The sequence below is a fragment of the Saxophila tyrrhenica genome (genome assembly GCF_035928015.1).
Source record: "Saxophila tyrrhenica strain CCFEE 5935 chromosome Unknown scaffold_10, whole genome shotgun sequence".
Taxonomy (NCBI): Eukaryota; Fungi; Ascomycota; class Dothideomycetes; order Mycosphaerellales; family Extremaceae; genus Saxophila; species Saxophila tyrrhenica.
The window spans coordinates 288,685-307,672 of NW_027041742.1; the positions used below are offsets into that span (position 1 = coordinate 288,685).

Genomic DNA, 18,988 nt, shown 5'->3' on the forward strand with positions numbered 1-18,988 from the left:
TCAAATTTTCCGGGGTCCAAAGCTAACTTGCATGACTCAAGGGCCTCCGAGGCCGGTTGGATTAGGATATCTCTCACGCCCTTCTCCAGGAACACGGCCATATAATCAGCGACACTCCACCGAGCCATTGCGCTCTTCCGCCTCCTCTACCACCTCTCCCTCCTCTAGCAAGTCCGCGCGCGTCGGTGGGAAATACCATGGCATCCTCGCTACGCCCGCTGTTCTCTCGTTGCGTGCGACAACTTCCCTTGCGATCAACATCACGAGCTGCCTTTCTACAACCACAGCGAAGATGGGACTCAAGCAGCCTCGCCGCACCCGACTCACTAGACCCTCGACTGATCTCCATCGACCTCTCCGGCCTCTCCGTGACACCGACATCCACTCCGAAACCACTCACTCCTCACAATGAACTCGTCTTCGGCCGGACGTTCACCGACCACATGCTCAGCATCGAATGGACTACTCAGGACGGCTGGCATCCACCGCGAATAACTCCATACCAAAACCTGAGCCTCGATCCCGCTACCTGCGTCTTCCATTATGCGTTCGAGTGTTTTGAAGGCATGAAAGCATACAAGGACAAGTCTGGAGACGTGCGGTTATTCCGCCCTGACAAGAACATGGCACGCATGAACAGGAGCTCTGCACGGATCGCATTACCCACATTTGACAGCGAGGCCATGATCAGGTTGATAGGGCAGTTCGTCAAGATGGAGGAGCGGTTCATTCCATCAGAACGAGGTTACTCGCTGTACATCCGTCCGACCATGATTGGCACGCAGCGAACACTTGGTGTTGGACCGCCTGGCTCGGCCCTACTCTACGTGATCGCATCTCCTGTGGGGCCATACTACCCGACCGGTTTCAAGGCCATTTCTCTCGAGGCCACCACCTACGCTGTACGCGCCTGGCCCGGCGGTGTAGGCAACGCCAAGCTTGGGGCCAACTATGCTCCTTGTATCGTGCCGCAGATGCAGGCCGCGACGCGAGGACTACATCAGAATCTGTGGATATTCGAGGAGGTGGACCAGAAGACGGGAGAGAAGCTTGACTACCTCACAGAGGTCGGGACGATGAACCTCTTTGTCGCCATCAAGCACCAGGACGGCACGAAAGAACTTGTGACGGCACCGCTTGACGGAACCATCTTGGAAGGCGTGACTCGCGATTCTGTACTTGCACTTGCGCGAGAACGGCTGGAACCGCAGGGCTGGCAAGTGAATGAGAGGAGGTGCACGATGCAGGAGGTATCAGCCGCAGCGGCGGAGGGGCGGTTGATGGAGGTCTTTGGTGCCGGTACGGCGGCGGTCGTCAGTCCAGTGCGAGCGATCAGCTGGCGAGATCGGATGATTCCTTGTGGGTTGGCGGACAACGAGGAGGCAGGTCCGGTCGCGAGACAGATGAAGGATTGGATTGAGGGTATCCAGTACGGTGACGAGGAGCACTCGTGGAGTGTGCGGATTGGGGATGCCGCGGACCTCGAAGCCGCGAAGATGTGAGGCATCGCCGACGTTGCTAGATCGCACCGCTTGGCTTGAGTAGATAGAGTGGTAGCGATGTGCTGTACATATATGTGTACTACAATACGCAAGCTTCTAACATCGAGAGCACACCACAAAATCGTCAGATTACTGAATTCAGGACGTCGAGGTAGTTCATATGGATTCACGAGTCCCTGCAAGCTGGAACAGGGTCGGTTTTTCTTCGGCTTCCAAGCCTCTTTGCCGACCGCAGCTTCACCTCGAACGACGACGACGACATCACTTCAAGCACCAACAAGCTGCACAACCATCCCACAACTACACGAGCAATTATGGTCAAGCCAATCACTGGAGTATGTACCAGTTTCCATCACGGCAGGCGTGCGAAGCGCTGACATTTGCCCACAGATGCTCCGAAGGAGCTTGGTGCTCGATCTCGCAACTGCTTTCGGTACGCCTTCGACACCTCCAACTCATCCGCAATGGCACACCCGACGAGCTCGGTGTAGTTCAGGAGAATGTGAGGGCTAACACGTGATGCACAGGTCTCGGAACAGCGTCAGGCTACCTCTGGTGGTACGGTATGTGAAAGCTCCCTACGCCTTCAGCTCGCTGAAGATGCGCTACGCGCACCGGAAACTGCTGGACCGACCATGCCGACATTGAAGAACTGTGCTGGAGGAAAAGGCTGACAATGGTTCAAAGGCTTCCACATCCCATCCATCCGCGTGCGCGACTCGTTCTACGGCAAGCTTGAAGACGAGCGGGCGAAGGCGCTTGGGCAGGTATAGAGTGCCGGCCACAAGCGTCATGCCGAGGCGAAGAAGGGGAAGAAAGGAGATGTGGTGAAGGGAAGTGGGCAGAAGCACAAGCATGCGATGTGAGGGGATGGAGGAGGGCTCTTCAATGTCTCCTAGACGGATGACAGGGCAGAGGCATGGCTTCTAAGTAAGCATTGTACATATGGACACCTCACGCGAAGACTACGTTTGTGGCAACTTTGATTTTCTCGAAGCCAGAGTCTTTGGTGCGATATCTGTATATGCATGCTAACACCTCACTTCCACACCTTTCCGGCTAACAGTCAGGTATTTTACACCCTTGTAAGGCTTAATCTCCGGTCCAATGCCACGACTCTTCTTCGTGTCCACGAGTAGGCTCTCGACCTTGAGTCCACTGGCCAGCGACCCTTTCACACTGAACGAAAGCGTGGCAGACGTCGGCATCAGTTCGCGATTGCGCTCTGCCTTGTCTCGTGCCGTCGTGCCATTTGCTGACCCTGAGGTAAGCCCGTACTCAACGTTGGTATCAGAGTTCTGAGACTGATACGCAGAGGGTCCGCCGTCTTCATCGTAGTCGTAAGTCGTTGCCGTCATGCCATTCAACACTCCACCCGTGTCTTCGTCGTCTTCGCTTATCGGGCCTTGCACCGTACATCTTAGTACAGCACCACCAATGCCAAAGTCTTTACCAGACACCCTCCATTCAACGCTTCCGTCTGCTGGGTTGAAGTTCGCTTCGCCTTTGCTAGGCCGTAGATCAGAGACGTTGCGCACGCCGGCTGGGATTGGAACGTGCACCGTCATGTTCTCGAGCGCCGGTGCTTTTGAGTCACCGCCAGTTTGAGCTCTGAAAGATCCTGTCGGTCGCGCGAGATTCGATTGTAGGCTCGCAGTTGCGCTTGATGTTGCCCCGGCAGGTTGCGAAAGACGAACTTCAAAGTCTGCTCCGTTCGTTCCAACGCCAGTGTTCACTTCGATCGCAGCAGGAAGCCCGAGACTCGCTGCGGAGTTTTTGCTGCTGGTCGCCGCTGTAAGAGGCGTCTCAGTGCCCAGCAGATCGACCTCATAACCACAGAGTGCAAACCTGCCATCTGGAGGCACGAAAGATATCATGCCTTCACTCTTCCATCTGCTTAGCCGCACACAAGGATGAAAGACCACTCTCTCCATCACTCTTCTCAGCTGGTGGCCCTTCGTTCCCATGCCTGCACCTTTGCCACCAGTTGAGAGATTCAGCATAAGGTCGGGTACGCCACTGACCTTGCAGGTAAATGCAATGCTCCCATTGGCGAAAGCAGCAAGAGGACGTCCAGATGGGGCGATCGTTACGCTCAGGTTCTCTACCAAGTCCACGTAAAGCTCGTTGCTCGTGTGCCGAACGTTGCTCCGTCGCCATGGGATTGCCGAGCCTTGGGAGCTCTGCACTTGTGGTATTTGTGGTCGCAATCCACTCGAGCCTATGCCAGTGCTTCCGCCAGATTGCAGAGCAGGACTTGTTCCAGAGGCGCCAATGCTACCGAGCAGATTCTTAAGCACGCCTGGTCCAGTCTCAACTACATCTCGCAAGGCGTTCGCTTCTGTCTGACATATGACTCCAGCGTCGGCCATCTCGGCCACCACCTGCGCGACAATGTCATAGGAAGCTGTGATCTTGCTCGCAAGCAGCGGGCTGCCGAGAAACTCTTCTAGAGCATCTGCTACACGGTGCAGGAACTCTTGCACTACCAGCGGCTCCGTTGTAGCAGAGCATGTTGGCGCGATGAAGAGGATGTTGTCCTGCACTATTGAATAGACCAGAGTCGGTGGGCTGAGCGAAGGAAGGTGAATCACGCTGGGTCGGGGCGAGGACTGCTGAAGGTAGAGAGGGAGAACGATCGAAGGCGGCGGTGGCCGGCCGGTATAGACATGGTCAAGGATGAGGTTGCTGCTCGCATGTCAGATTCCAGGTGCTGGTGCTGTAGCGCATTGTCGAGAGATACTTACGTACTTGTGCTCGTCGAAGATGTAGAGCGCGTCTATGGCACTCATGGCGGGCGATCGTTATCTCCGCGTTGTCTGCATCGTCGTCGGTCGGATGAAGAGGTGCGAAGTGAATGTGAATGTCGTTGAAGGCCGGTGATGTGATGTCGAGCTTCCGCAGCTTTGCCGAACGACTTCCTTCCTCTTTGAGCACCTTGCGACCAACTTCATATCGAGACGCAGCAACAAATTCGACATCAAAGGACTTACTTCCACATCGCTCCTCCCTCTGAAATGAAATGAACTCTCTAGCGCAGCGGTGACGGCGCTCTGAGCCTTAATGGCGGACACGACACCTCACCGAGGCACGAAGCGACCTCACCACGACCAGAACCCTCACACCACGCGCACGGTGCGGCGGAAGCTCTATCACGTCCAGTCAAAGCCTCAGCATGTCGAGCCCGCATCTCAAGCGCCTGTTTTCGCCCAAGGGCAGCTTCTACGAAGCATCAGTGCGGCCTTAGCGACGGCCGGATTCGACAGCGTGAAGCCGTCAGCACTGGAAATGTTTCGGTCACACACAGAAGAGTGTATGTCGTGAGAAGATACGGTAGATCAATATGAGTACTGACAGGAGACCACAGACATGCTCAACTTCTTACACGACGTGCGCGCGTCCATGGCGACCTCCCGTCGCTCGAAGGGTACTGCACTCGACTTTGCCTCCGCTCTCGCTCACACCCCCAATACCTCGAGCGCATCTCTACTCGCCCCTCAACTCCGGTTCATGGTGCCGGAGAGCATATCGTTCCCATCGATTCCCGAACCAGGTCCTCCACCCCCGCCGCCGCAAGACTTTAGCTCCCTCCTAGCCCCTCTCGTGGAGACGCAGGCTCCAAACTACATCCCTCGACATTTTCCGAACCTACCACCTCAACATGCATGGCGACACACTGATGTCTACCCCGAGCGAGAACGCGATGCTCGGAAAATGCGTGAGAAGGCTACGGAGGAGGGTATTATGGCCGAGCAGGCGCTCAGAAAGCTTGCCGCTGCTGCGAAGGCTGGCGCTGCGAAGGCGGAGAAGAGGCGACTGAACACGCTTAGCGGGCCGGGTCGAAGGGTGCGTGACGCGGGCAGGAATGGGAAGGACAGGCGGAGAACTCAGAGAGAAAGTCCTGCTGATGAGGATATGTTTGGTGACATGATGAAGGAGCTTGGTGGTGGGGTTGACCAGGACGAGACACAGGCAATGGAACTGGGACTGGATGGTACGAACGATTTGAAGGAGCAGGGCTTGGACGTGGGCATGCCTGAGGGACTAGTGATCAATTCTGATATGGCTGGGTGGAGGAGAGGAGGAAGAAAAGGGCTGAGATTGTGAAGTCGATATTCGGGTTTCGCCAGACCTGAAGTGCTGGTCATACTGCTTTTACTCATTTAGCGTGGCGTTGGGGGTATTTATTCTTATCCTTGCGGTCCACTCGACTATCACCCTAGCACACATCTATGCCATTCAAGCGAGACGCTCCGTCGTCTAATGATACCGTCGAACTGGTAGCTCCCGAATGTCAACAAGTCACGTGCGATTTTCAAAGCTGGCTTCACATCATCTGTCGTGCACCCCTTCCCATGCAGTCGTCTCCACCGTCATGCCATTGGCGCATCTTCAACGACCGCGTCAGCAAGACCAACAGCTTGTGCCAGTGAACAGGGTGTGAGAAGACGTACTGCCGAAACATTCTCAAAACCGGCTGGCAAACAACCTTACTGTTCGGATCCTCCTTCGGCCCATCCAGATTGCAGAAGTACTGCAGCATCTCTTTCAGCTCGCATTCCTTGAGATCCACCGGCGGCTTCTGCGATCGATCTTTGAGTGTCGTCTGGACGCGTGTGGATAGTTGCGAAGCTGGGAAGGCTTCCACAAGTGGTGCCATCGTCAGGAGCTATATCTTTCCGCGCGCCTCCTTCCCCCTTGAACGACACCACTACTCCCGGACCAGGATCTCTGTGGACCGCCGATACACGGATAGATGATGGTGATGATGAAAGTACCCAGGCTTGAAGATGGCAGCAGATGTGGGGAAGAGTCTTCTTCGGGAGGTTGAAGAGGCTGGCTTAGGGGAGGTAAGTCGCGTCTCCGTCCGCACCACCGACGCGATGTCTAACATTTGAAAAAGATCCTGCAGTCCATCAGATTCGAAAATGAGCCAAAAGTACAGCCTTTCAACTTTTCACCACTAGATAGGCTACTGCAGGCAGTCACCGAAGCACGACCTACAACCAAGGGCACCACACCGCAACCACTTGTCGAGATACTGTCACCAGCAGCAGGCGATGGGAAGACGCATCTACTCTACCATCTGTGCGCTCAAGCTGTGCTCTCTCGTCGTCTAGGCGGCAAGCAAGCAGCTGCGGTGGTGATTGACACCACTGGCCGGTTCGATGTCCCACGCTTAGCGATACAGATACAGAAACTCCTGCGAGACAGAGTGGAACAGTCTGCGAATGACCTGGACATCGATGGCGAGACTCTGAGCGCACTAGAGCATATTCACATCTTCCGCCCACAGGCACTCGACTCGAGGTCAGCAACTCTCGATGCGTTACCACTCTACCTCTTCGACCAAAGTCGGCACCACTCCTACGACAGAGAGGTCGCTTTCGTAGCCCTTGATCCCGCCTCAGCCTTCTACTGGCAAGATCGAGCTGAATCAGAGGATGCCGCCTTTCTAGCTTCGACGGAAACAATACATCCACCCGCTCCTACTCGTGGTGGCTATACTCGACTCTTCGAATCACTAAGGACCGCTTGCAAGACTCTTTACTGCCCAGCTGTAATCACCACCTGGCATCTTGGTCCAGCCCGTTCCACACACAGCACCCCGCGATCCTTCCGGCCTCAGCTGCCAGGAGTCCAGCCCACCCTTCGTCTGGTGGTTCGCAGGCTCCTGGTTCGTAAATTTCCGCCTGGTATCAGCTTGGAGCAAGCTATGCGAGAAGGGCCGAGTCGGCAGAAGGCTGTGGAGGACGGCAAGTTTGAGTGCTTTGTCAACGAATGGGAAGTGGATGACAAGCTTTCGCGGGCATTGAAGGATAGAGGGGGTGGTTTCGGCTTCGCAATTAAGGACGGTGGTATGACTATAGCAGGAGAGTCAGGAGAGGAAGAGGGCAACGATGTTTCTGCTTAAGGCAAGCTTGAGGTTTTGCTGCCAGATCACAGACATTCCGTCGCTGCTCGATGGACCCGGTATTCGTTCGTCTAGCATGGATCAAAAACCCTCTTTGAAACGTAGATAGTGTGTTGAAAGAAAAGAAAACTATAGATCAATCGTGAATTGCGTCTTGGCGAGAGTCTGACGCCGCCACCAACGTCCAACGTCAGCATCATCAGCGGCCGCTTTCGTTTTACTAAATTCTCACTCTCTGAAGTCCAAACTGTGCCGACCGCACATGACCTTTAGGAGGAGATGCGGGCGCCCCAAAGAAACGAAAACAAAATCAAGGGATCCGGCGTAACTCCAAAACGTATCATATTCTGCTGGTGGTTTGCAACTCTCGTCTGGACCACCTTCGCTCCACCTCACCGCACATTGGCCGCTAGAGTACTTCTATTCCAACCACTATGGGTTTTGCGAATGTGGCTTGGGGATCATACTTGGCTCCAGGACCTCGTACTGTCTCTATGCTTGCACGCGGCATTTGGTTTCTGGACTGGAGAGTGGAGTTTTCCTAAGCCTTCGGACTTTGCTTGGATTGATTTCAACAGCCGCGAGCTATGGATATATCTGGAGATATTCTCTTTGCTTGGGATATGCGGCGGTTTCTCTGGAGGCATCGTTCAGCGGGGCCACCAGATGACGCTTTCGGAGTCATCTGAGAAACCCAGCAGGCAATCGATCGATGAGCAGCTGATACGTCCCCTTCTAATACCGAGCCGGACCACCCACGCCAGGATGTTCCCACAGAAGCATGCATTCTCGTATTCCTACTTGTTCGTGGGTGTCCCTGTGGATGTCCGTGGACGCATCAGCCGGGCTCTGTCAGTTGACAGTCCAACGCCCGGCTGGTTTGACGTACAGTCAGCCGACTATCTTTCCAGGGGCACGGCACGTCAAGGGATGACCGAAAAGCTCAAGCGCTATCTGCAAACGCAAGGCGTCACCGATCGAGAGTACTCCTTCGCCTATCTGGTGACTGCTCCTCGTTTTGTAGGGTACAGCTTCAACCCCGTCTCCTTCTGGTACTTGTACGACTCTGACGCAATGCTCAAATTTATGATACTGGAAGTGAACAATACCTTTGACGAGAGACGTGTGTATCTCTTGAAGCCGGATCGCGAGGGGGCCTGCGACGCTGGACAGACCGTATTCACTGAGACGTTCGACAAGGACTTTCATGTCTCCCCATTCAACAGCAGGAAAGGCTCCTACTCTTTGCGGGCCATAGATCCGCTGGCAGCCTTTGAACGGACTGGCCGGTACTCATTCGACAATACCATTGTACTACGGTCTTCGAAAGAGAGTGCGAAGATCGTTGCACGTGTGTACTCTGAAGGTACGCCACAAGATGCTACCACTATTTCACGATTCGAGCTCTTCCGCTTCATCGCGTCTTGGTGGTGGGTTGGCTTCGTCACATTCCCTCGAATCGTCTGGCAGGCGCGAACACTCTTCTTCCAAAAGAAGCTCCACGTGTGGTATCGACCGGAAGTGACTGATACGAGTGTCGGAAGGACGTACACCACAGACGAAGTGGTGCTTGAGGAGTACTTCCAAGCATTCCTCAAGGATGCAGTCTCTCACTGCGAGAAGCCTTTACGCTTGGTATACACGCCCGCTCATGAACGAGAAGTTGCAATGTACTCCCCCGGCTTCACGTACGAAGAGGACCACCGACGGACGCTGGAGCTGCGGGTGACGTCACCAGCCTTCTACAGCCGATTCGCCCACTACGCTCATGCCAAGGAAGCCTTTGATAGGGAGTGTCTGACTACTGATGAGAAGAATCGGACTGTGTTCATAACCTCGCCTGAACTACTACCGCTGCTGTTGTACGGCATAAGGCAGCCTAGCGTGAAAGGCAAGGTCGGGAAACAGAACATCATTGAGCGGTCACGCTGGTCACTACTTCGACGTCTCAGGTGCCCGCCTCCGTTAGCAAGTTACCCTGGAGACTCCGACCACCACGTTTCCGATATACGAGCTTTCGGCGATGCTGAACTGGACGTATTTGTCAAGAGAGCTGCCCGGATGCCCAGCCGCTACCGCCGCACCGTGACCAAACTTTTCCTTGCCTCTCGAATTGCGCTCGGCTTATCCGTCCTCGTTATAGCACTCGACTGGCTTCTGCGAGCTGCAATGATCCTGGCCACTTTGTTGTTCTGCCGCCTCTCAACACCATTCGATGCCTTTCGGGCTAGCACTTTCGGCGCTCACGAAATGTGGACCACTGAGGCTTTGCTGATGCTGGCCAACGGTGTACATCTTTGGAGCCTCCTCAAGGGGTGAGCCGGTTTGCTTTCTGTGCTCCATATCGATCTCTCTTTCAGACCTTTATGGTGTCATACGCGCTTTTACTCCGGATCGTTGGGCCATACTTGAAGAACACCCAGGGTATCGGAAGGAAGCCAATGGCGATGAAGCCTGGCAAGAGTGTCAGCGATACGTCACAGATCCTTGTGAACGAACACTCACCTAGAAGGCTGGTAGCCCAGTCAATGCCCAGTCGCTCGTACATCTGGAAGGTGAAGAGCGGGAAAACCGCGCCCAGGCCATAGCGGGCAAGACCATTCGCCGCCATGGCCGATGCGCCGTTCAGGGGTCCGTACACATCGATCAGGTAGAGGGCGGAGGATATGAAGATGGATAGATTGCCTGTGCGCTGGTCAGACATCTCTGCGTTGGAAAAGAGCGGGAGGGTCCCGGAACTCACCCCACGCGAACGGAATGCCAGCAAGGATCGGGGAGATCCAGTGTACTGACGGATGGGCGGACCAGCCAAACCAGAAAATGCTTAAATGACGTCAGCACCATTCACTTCGGAGGATAGGATTTGACTAACCCTACTGGCACGCCAAATGCTCCTGCCATCGCAGGGTATAACCGATGTTCTGGCGCTACAAGCGTCTTGCCTTCTCCCAAGGTCCTCCGATATATCTTCATGTAGATCTGCCTGTCAATCACCATGGTCGTGGCCACCGCCGAGAGAACTCCAACCAGCACTCCCAAGAACGTCAACCCCGACTGCCAAGTATTGAAGCCATACACTGACTCAAAGGTGTATGGGTATGCCGCGAAGAAGGCGTACAGCACGCTGAAGCAAAAGGCGTTGTAGAGGCTGAGGAAGAGCACGATGGGTTCGGAGAAGAGCATGTGAACTGGTCGGAGGAGTGTGATGGTCAGCATCTTCTTGGCGTAAGCCCAACCCTTTTCCGGAGACTGAGGCGGGCCTTGTACTCCAAGCTTTTTCGCCCGTCTGGTGAGGATGACTTTCTTGTACGTTTCCTGGAGTGGGAGGACGAGGGCGAAGGCTGCCACGCCGATGAAGATGGTGCACCATTGCGTCCATCTCCATCCTTTGTACTGGGCTGCGAAGCCGCCGATGACAGGGCCTGGGCATGAAGTTAGCTTTGATCTTTTGAGGAAGAGCAAGACCTTACCGATCGAGGGGCCGAGGAAGGGCATCATGATGAAGAGTGAAGAAGCTAGCGCACGTGTGTGAGGCGCAAAAATGTCAGCAGTGGAACCAGCGCCGACAGCCAGGCAAGGAGACCCCGCCGTGCCAGCCAACAACCTGCAGATAAGCAGGCCTGCCAGCGAGTTGGTGAACCCGGCGCCTACAAGGAAGAGCAAGAACAGTGGTGCTGTGATCTTGTAGACGATGGTTCTCCCGTAGGTCTCGGAGATGGGAGCTGCGATGACCGGCCCGAGAGCCAGGCCCAGCAGATACAGCGTCAGAGGGAGCAGGGCCACTGTTCGAGAGACCTGAAATTGCTCTGCAATTTCCAATGTGGCAGGGGATATGAGCGAGGATCCGCTGGTGATTGCGCACGCCAGGCTACCTATGGCCATCGTCTGATATCCTTTCTTCCACAATGGCCAGAGCATGGGGTTTCCTTTGTCGTCGGGCCCCGTCCAGTCGACTGCAGTTACGATACGTGTTGCGGGCTCGTGGCTGGTATGGCTTGCTTGGGTGATGGCTTTTTCAAGGTCGCTGCCTTGCTGTTCGAACGACGCATCGTCGTTGTCGCCCACGCCCAGAGCAGATGTGATCGACTCGCTGTCCGCTTGGGGACTCTTTTCGGGCTTGTCCAAGTCTTTTGACATTTCGGTCCGAAGAGCATCGGGCTGCTCTCTGCCGATGGACGACTTCTCGGTTGGTGGCATGGCGTGTTCCTGGATGTCAAGATGGCTCGACGAGAGAAGAAAGGATCAGAAGCATTCTTAAGGAGAGAACGAGAATCCTTCAACTAGAATGCTATGGTAATGTCGGCCGTTACAAGCGCCCATAGATTACTGAACCACTGCAATGCAGCCATGTTATCGCATTGCCATGTGGTAAAGCCGCATGGCGTCAAGAGATGTGTAGACTTTCGGCAATCTGCAAGGTCGGCGGTCGTGATCAGTCATCAGTATTTCCGACGCCTCTGCTACGGGCGGTGGCCCCTGACGCTTAGATCCTCGGTTCTGAGGTGACGGGAAAACCGTTCGTGCAGCCATTTATAAGGCAAGGCCGAGGTTGGCGGCAGCACATGTACAGTATGTGTCTGCGTCTGAGTTGCGGTGGTGGGCTCGTTGTGAGATGTCCAGGGTCTGGAAAAGCCATGGCACTTCTGCTACGACTTTTGGCCGTACACGCGCAAAATCCATGACGTCTTCTGCCACTTTTGACACTGCAGACAAGCCTCGACTTCACCGCGCATTGAATATCGAGACTGATACATGCATTTACCCTGGGGAACCTTCAACGATTGAAGTCATCTTCATCACCCACGAGCTGACCTTCATGCTCGCCTCCGGTCATCGGTGACCGAACTTCCTCGGAGCGGCCAATTGCAAAAAACGATGTCATTTCATGAGCTCATACGGACTGCTGCTTCTCTCGACACTCGGCCAACATGACATTGCCGTGACCTGAGTGCCTTTTGCGATACCCCCTTTTCTCGGAGAATCCGAGAGGAGATTCTATACGCACGTCGGGGCGCCGAGGCTCTCTTCTGGACGCCCACTGGCACTTGGAGTACTGCGGACATGCGGCTGGTGGTGCTAGGTGGTAACGGCAGGACTGGCGTCCATCTCGTTGACAGAGCGCTGGCTCGAGGTGCGTCCTGCTTGGTGGCTCGACAACCCGCCTCAGCTAAACATCGCAGGTCACAACGTATCAGCCCTCGTAAGGGATCCCGCCGGCCTGCCAGTAAGGAAAGGTCTTGAAGTGCTGCAAGGTGAGCTTCACGACTGTCTTGCATGTCCGAGAGCTGACCTCGACAGGCACGCCGCGCAAGCTCGAAGATGTGAGCAAAGCCTTCTCAGGCAGCCCCAAGCCCGAGGCGGTGATCGTCACGCTGAATCCAAGTAGGCTGAGTGATAGTCCGTTCTCTCGGCCGGCGGCGCCTCCGCGCTTTCTGGCACACTCAGTCGCAAACGCAATCACCGCTATGCGGCAGCATGACGTCAAGAAGTTGGTCGTCATGCAGGCGATGGGTGTGGGTGACTCAAGACCTCACATGTCTTTCTGGATGCGCTGGGTGAGGCGCTGGACGTACATGAAGCATTCGTACGACGATCACGACTTGGTGGATGAAATTGTTAAGTTTTCTGGTGTGAGCTACGTGCTTGCTCGGCCACCTTGGCTGACTGATGGGAAGGTCGGACCTGTTAGGACCTTTGGCAATACTGGGAAGGGTGTTGGGAACCTGGCGACTATCTCGAGGAGGTCTGTTACGGAGTTTCTGTTGGACGCGTGCGAGAAGAGCGATTGGGACTGCTCGACGCCCGTAATTGCGAGCTGACATGTGATTGCCAAAGCCTTGAATCTTGAATCAAATCATAACGTCACGAAGTCACTCTCATTTGTCGTGATACTATTGGCTTGAGTCTGGAGGCTGCTGCCACCTCAATCTGATGCGGCAAGTCACGCTTAGGCGAATGAACGCCAGCAAAAACGGAATTTCTGAGACGCATTGCACCTGATCTGGCAACATCACTCTCATCGATGGGGTGTCACTGTCTGTGAGAGATTCGCTGTAGTCTGTCGCCAGCCTACCACCCCGGTACTATTTGGCATCAAACCATCCTCTAGTCACATTTTGATGAGACAAGAGAAGGCTTCCAGGAGGGTCAAAGGTGGCGATGAATGAGAGCAAGTCCAATAAGAGGCTCCAGAGGACCGAATGTGTCTCTCTCGCTGCCACGCTGGGTTTGCAAACACTCGAGCAAGCTACTGCTCCTGGGCCTTCGAGCGTACCAAGCCGGAGCCCGCCCGCCTAGGAAGCATTCAATAAGCTGTATGAAATGGGCGTCGGCACAACGAATCTCGTCATGGCTCTTTGCTTTTCGGCCCCTGGATGGAATACTCTGAGTGACGGATCCATTACTTAGTGAGGCTCAAAAAGGCTTGCCACGAGCTTTTGATGGACTTATTCCATTGTGGCAAAGAGTGATCGCTTGGATATCATATGGCAGAAGAGTGAACAAGCCTTGCGTTTCGTACGCAGATGATGTACGAGTGGTTCAGCATCTTCAATCCCTTCACGATCGCACCGTCGAGTTCACTTTACTCATCAGCTTTCGGTATGCGACAGCCTGACAATATGGACGTATCTCAACAGCCACATGTTCAAATACTACGGCTGTTTGGACACACAGATCGGCAAGGGCAGAGACACTACCTTGCCGTCGACTTTGGCGGGTGACGTTGCTGTCACAACACAGACACGAGGGTGGAAATCCCACAAACGCGACGTGAACTAGCGCGTCAAAAAAATCGACCAATCCAAAGCGAGAACCTCTCACAGATCCAAACATCGACACGCTAGAAGGCAGAGCTGTTCAATGCTTTAGACTGTTTTTGTGGACACTTCGAGCGTAGGATAGATAGTAGCTTAGATGATGAATTTGGATCGGCACGTCCAAGTGCATCCTCTTCTGCAACTCTCGTCCTCGGGCTCGGAAGCGAGTTGCTTTTCCGCATCTGTTCGCCCTCGAGTACGCGTCCCGAATTCGGACATCACGACACCACGTTGGAAAATGGATTGCCGACTTGTAGGTCACACGATCAGGGAAAGCTGACAGGCTGAAAGCACTGGAGCCTTGAATGTGATGACGATCGGGTTGCAGCAGCGCCGGCCCATCCCTCGAAGGATCGGTCAAGGTCCAGGTGCCCAGTCTTGAGGGAAAGCAAAGGCTGCGCGACCACTACTCTAGATGAAGTGATGTCACCGATGGCATATAAGTGTTCAACGAAGGCCTCATTCGGTGATCAACGAAACAGCGGTCTTCACCATCAAGACGCTCCCTGCTGCAAATCTGAAGGGCGAGCCGAAGTCGAGTCCTAAAGCAAGACGAGACGGAACAAGACGAGATGGAAACGCAAGGAGACTCACCGCATTCGCTTGGTCGTTGCACAGTCTCCGTTTGCACATCGAGTAAAGAATGTCGTCTGATGCTAACGGCACTCGCTGATCCGGTCGTTTCTCGCTTGCGCTTATGCCTGCCTTGGGACAAGCCGCCCCATCCCTGCCCTTGCCGACATCTGTGTTTTCACAGATCTGCCGGTCCCTCGAAAAAATTCTGTAATTCATAGGCATACAGCCCATAACATGTTTTGTGGTCAACGCGCTCTGTACAGATCTCTTGCAATGTCAAAAGTCTCATGTCTTGTTTGTTTGTATGGTGTAATGGAATAAATACTCTACACACCCCAAATAGATACCGCTCTAGTATGTACCTTGAGGTATATACGTAGAGTAGCGAGGATCCTGGCAACACCTCGATGCAGGATGGACCCGCATCAAGCGCGCCGATTCTCTTCTAGCATTCACGCGATGCAGGAGGGACCTTCCTCGCGGGAGATGATCCTTGTTCGCCAATGAGGGCAACGAAGTATACCAGTCCAGTGGCCTCCTACGATACGTCTTCTCCGCCGATGAGGCAGATGAAGTGCATCGTGAGGGTGTGGTGGATGTGATGCATATTCTTCGCCGCTCGAGGAGCGAATGAAGCGCATCAGCCTGGTGTTGGTGGCGGGGGTTGGTGTGGCGGTAATACTAGCCGTCAGGCTCGCCAAAGAAACTGAATGCATGGTTCTCCGATTTGATGGAGTCGGAGCGGTTGTACCGCGAATTGGCTGAGAGCAAGATGGGTGTTGGTTAACGTGTTGAAACCTTATACGATGATGTTTGTCCAGGTTAATCTTTGATTCTTAATGTTCTCCTCTATTCATAACCCCATCTGGATACCGCCGTAGTATGTACCCGTATGTATAGACGTAGGGCGGGGAGGACTCTAACAACGCGATGCAGAATTGACCCGCATCAAGCGCATCATTCTGTTCCTTGCCGCAAGATGCCTCTTCTCCGCCTCGTTGGGCAGAGAAGCGCATCAGGCGGATAGGTCGGGCCCTGTATGTTGTTCTCTCGCGAGGAAGACTCGTCCTGAGCACCCAGCAGCCCGGTGTAAACTCGCCGAGATTTGTTCTTGATAAGTTTGACCCCGGAGCTCGTTGCCACTGGGTCGTCTGGTTTGATTGTTTAACGTGCAAATCATGCTGTCTGTAGGATTGTACTGGCCTCTCGGCACCGGCGCGTTTGTTGGCGTGGAGGATTGTGGAACCAGCAGGAGCTCAGCTGCCAGCCGTCAAGGGGTAGAGAGAGATTTGAGGCTGGGAGTCACCCGGGTTCCCTCTCCTCTCCCAATCCTTCAGGTTCATGAGTGCCTGGCGTTGATGCGTGCCATATTCTTCAACTGGTTCGATGTCTTCAAGGCCGAAGCATATGTTGGCCATCATGAGCCATCCGGTGTAGTCGTGCTGTTTTTCTGGTGTCATTCGCTTCATCAGAAAGTGTTGGACGAGCGAAGTCGACAAGGGGTATCGAGTCGAGTAGCCTTGTGGGTTATGGGGGCATTGCGGGAGTGCCACCTTTCCTTCTGGAAGTTGATTCTTTGACCTTGCACGGCCATATTTGTTGCAGCCACATTTGCCGAGGCTGGCCGGATCGGTGTCGAAGGACCAGATATAGAGATGTACACCCGGATTGATAGATAAGATGAGGTTTTCAGTGTATGCATGCATCTCCTCGTCCTTGATGCCGAAGTGGGGTGAACTGGTTGAGTATTCGGATGGCTTGGCCTTGGAGATCCGGCATTGCAGTCCATGATCCTTGCAATTCTTGCACGGGTAGCAATGGCTGCAACTTAGCCCAAACAGCTTGCAGTCGACACAGACCACCCAATCACCATGCCATTCGTTCCACTTTTTGAGGGCCCATTCCGGTACATCGCCAACGGGGAAGCTGCCGAAGTCATTCAAGATGTATTCATTCCCGCGGCTGTCTTCGAGATTCGTCTTGCCAAGGATTTCTTCGTCGTCAGGTGCACAATGCATCCTAATTTTCTGAGGTTCGCTGCCCTTCTTGACTGAGTGGCCGTAGCAGGCATGATTGGATTCGTTCTCTAGTGAGTTATTGAGCGGATCATCGAACGAATCGTTGAGGGTCTTCGCCCATTCCACCCAAGGGTTCGCTTGTGTCTCTGTGGGCGTAGGGACGTCGGAGGGTTTGCCGGAGTTGAGGTTGACTGCGGTCATCATCTCGTTGATGCCTGCAAGGACGGAGTTTGGTGGGGAATCCTAAAGATTGGTCAGTGGAGGACACTCGTAGGCTGCATAGCAAACTTACCTCGGGTTCTATTCCAGATTTAGGCGGAGGAGATACATACTCAGTCCTCGTGGACCGTGGTGATTCTTGGTGGTGACGCCGTGGTGGGAATTGGGAATTCTTGACGTCGACGGCGTGTTGGCGTTTGATCACGTCGACGACGCGGCGAGGATTCATCACGGCGCCTACTTGGGGACTCGTAGCGCCGCCACCGTGGCGGGGATTCATAGGGTTCATACCGCGATCGCCGTGGAGGCGACTCATCGTAGCGACGCCGTGGCGGCGACTGGTGATACCGTTGTCGCGGTGGAGATTCATAGCGCCGTCGCCGTGGTGGCGTATCATCGCGATAACGGCGTGGTGGGGTTTCGTCGCGCTGGCGACGCGGAGGGGTTTCCTCACGACAACGCCGTGCTGGTTCTTCGTCGCGGTAGCGGCGTGCTCGTTCTTGCCGCGGCGGGGTCTCGTCGCGATACCGCCGTCGTGGCGCTGGTTCATCATATCGACTCAGTTGAGATCCGGGCACAAGTAGCCACTTGCCAGTGGCCCAGTCTCTCCTTACGACGTATCTAGAAAGTCAGTATAGATTAAAGCTGGGCTGGCCAGAAATTTACTCTGGCTCAGGTTCTCGGTGGCGTGAAGTTAGATGGGTTCTGCGGTTGTCGTAGTTGGCGTAGTCATCGTATTCATCATCGTATCGTGAGCGGTTGCCGCGGTAAGACATTTGGAGCTCGATGTGGTCGAGTTCGTGGTGTCTTGGTGTGTGAGGAGGTAGAAGAGAAAAGAAGTAGACGTGAAGTAAGAGCAATATTGAAAAGCGCGCTAGCGGTCCTACCCGGTGTGCGCTGCGACGTCACTACATTTTTAGCCATTTGCTCGCTTGATCGACGGAAGAGACTCACCGGAACCTGAGAACACCGCCATGGGGGCAAGCGACCCAGGCTCACAAGCACTCAAGGCCTGCATCCGTGACAGCTGCACTCTGGACGGCCACTGCAACACAGGTCTCGGCATCCCAGTATGATTCTTCCTTGGAGAGCTATATGGAAGCGGAGGACCTACCATGGTCCAGCGTAGCACCGCATTCGACAAAGAGGAAGGCGTACATCTCCAGTACAAGCATTCGAGGGCCAATTCGGCCGATGACACGACCGCTGAGCTGGGCCCCTCCAGCTGTCAAGGGAGCAACCATATATCGCGCTGTGCAAGCCGGGGTAGTCGAGCCTCCTTGTAGAGGTGCCCACACTGGCTGCCTTTGGAAGCGCCCTGCGACGGAAGTGTGCAAAGGATACTGAGGAATTTCAGGACAAGTCAATGGATCTTGATTTTGTTGAAGGCATCCGCCTGACCCTCAGCAGCCGGATGAGGGCCATGGTTGCGCCGGTGCGAACTGGATAAATTCATCCTTCGTACTGAGAGAGTAGTCGGGACCTACCAGGGAGCAAGGACGGAGTTCACGGCTGGCGAGAGGAGAGCTGTCAGATCTCATCATCTCAGAGGCGAGACAGACGGCCGCCCACGGAGTGATGGCCCAAACTGTTGGCTTTGAGCGACATTGACGCACGTCTCCCCCGTCGCCTGTGCTCGGAAGAAAGATTCTCAATTCAGACCTCCGCAATATCCGTCCATCGAATTACGTTCTCGGTCTTCCTTGTGGTACCGTCATCTGCTGTTGTCGGAGAAGGCAGAAGAACGAGGGGCGCGAAGGGCGAAACGAAATGGAGTCGTGATAAGCTCATCTCGCCAAGCTACCTTCTCCGCTGGCGGCGAGCTCCGACGAGCCAGCACCTCTTTGCATCCAGACCAAGCCAGACCTACCCTACCTCTAGGTGTGAACAGTTAAGCTCCCTCTAGACAGGCTGCCTAGCGGTAGAGCAACATATCAATAT

At 54.6% G+C, this 18,988-nt stretch overlaps 9 protein-coding genes across 9 annotated transcripts; 6 read left to right on the plus strand and 3 right to left on the minus strand.

Moving 5' to 3' along the window:
- Positions 1–197: 197 nt before the first annotated feature.
- On the plus strand, positions 198–1,502 carry BAT2 (branched-chain-amino-acid transaminase bat2; the record flags this gene model as incomplete). Its single annotated transcript, XM_064803870.1, has 2 exons — positions 198–233; positions 288–1,502. The coding sequence occupies 2 exons, from the start codon at positions 198–200 to the stop codon at positions 1,500–1,502; spliced, it is 1,251 nt and encodes a 416-aa protein (XP_064657671.1).
- A 314-nt stretch (positions 1,503–1,816) lies between these two features.
- On the plus strand, positions 1,817–2,275 carry COX9 (Cytochrome c oxidase subunit 7A; the record flags this gene model as incomplete). The annotated part of the gene is made up of 4 exons (XM_064803871.1): positions 1,817–1,837; positions 1,893–1,935; positions 2,030–2,065; positions 2,190–2,275. 4 exons carry the CDS (start codon positions 1,817–1,819, stop codon positions 2,273–2,275), a joined length of 186 nt encoding a protein of 61 aa, XP_064657672.1.
- Positions 2,276–2,533: 258 nt separating this feature from the next.
- LTR77_006631 (uncharacterized protein) lies at positions 2,534–4,294 on the minus strand (the record flags this gene model as incomplete). Its single annotated transcript, XM_064803872.1, has 2 exons — positions 2,534–4,190; positions 4,254–4,294. 2 exons carry the CDS (start codon positions 4,292–4,294, stop codon positions 2,534–2,536), a joined length of 1,698 nt encoding a protein of 565 aa, XP_064657673.1.
- Positions 4,295–4,565: 271 nt separating this feature from the next.
- On the plus strand, positions 4,566–5,609 carry LTR77_006632 (uncharacterized protein; the record flags this gene model as incomplete). The annotated part of the gene is made up of 2 exons (XM_064803873.1): positions 4,566–4,815; positions 4,870–5,609. The coding sequence occupies 2 exons, from the start codon at positions 4,566–4,568 to the stop codon at positions 5,607–5,609; spliced, it is 990 nt and encodes a 329-aa protein (XP_064657674.1).
- A 683-nt stretch (positions 5,610–6,292) lies between these two features.
- Positions 6,293–7,416, plus strand: LTR77_006633 (uncharacterized protein; the record flags this gene model as incomplete). The annotated part of the gene is made up of 2 exons (XM_064803874.1): positions 6,293–6,352; positions 6,415–7,416. 2 exons carry the CDS (start codon positions 6,293–6,295, stop codon positions 7,414–7,416), a joined length of 1,062 nt encoding a protein of 353 aa, XP_064657675.1.
- A 765-nt stretch (positions 7,417–8,181) lies between these two features.
- Positions 8,182–9,735, plus strand: LTR77_006634 (uncharacterized protein; the record flags this gene model as incomplete). The annotated part of the gene is made up of 1 exon (XM_064803875.1): positions 8,182–9,735. The coding sequence occupies one exon, from the start codon at positions 8,182–8,184 to the stop codon at positions 9,733–9,735; it is 1,554 nt and encodes a 517-aa protein (XP_064657676.1).
- A 37-nt stretch (positions 9,736–9,772) lies between these two features.
- LTR77_006635 (uncharacterized protein) lies at positions 9,773–11,613 on the minus strand (the record flags this gene model as incomplete). The annotated part of the gene is made up of 5 exons (XM_064803876.1): positions 9,773–9,870; positions 9,922–10,101; positions 10,160–10,239; positions 10,289–10,838; positions 10,887–11,613. 5 exons carry the CDS (start codon positions 11,611–11,613, stop codon positions 9,773–9,775), a joined length of 1,635 nt encoding a protein of 544 aa, XP_064657677.1.
- An 864-nt stretch (positions 11,614–12,477) lies between these two features.
- Positions 12,478–13,235, plus strand: LTR77_006636 (uncharacterized protein; the record flags this gene model as incomplete). Its single annotated transcript, XM_064803877.1, has 2 exons — positions 12,478–12,547; positions 12,715–13,235. 2 exons carry the CDS (start codon positions 12,478–12,480, stop codon positions 13,233–13,235), a joined length of 591 nt encoding a protein of 196 aa, XP_064657678.1.
- Positions 13,236–16,066: 2,831 nt separating this feature from the next.
- Positions 16,067–17,600, minus strand: LTR77_006637 (uncharacterized protein; the record flags this gene model as incomplete). The annotated part of the gene is made up of 2 exons (XM_064803878.1): positions 16,067–17,071; positions 17,121–17,600. The coding sequence occupies 2 exons, from the start codon at positions 17,598–17,600 to the stop codon at positions 16,067–16,069; spliced, it is 1,485 nt and encodes a 494-aa protein (XP_064657679.1).
- Positions 17,601–18,988: the final 1,388 nt, after the last annotated feature.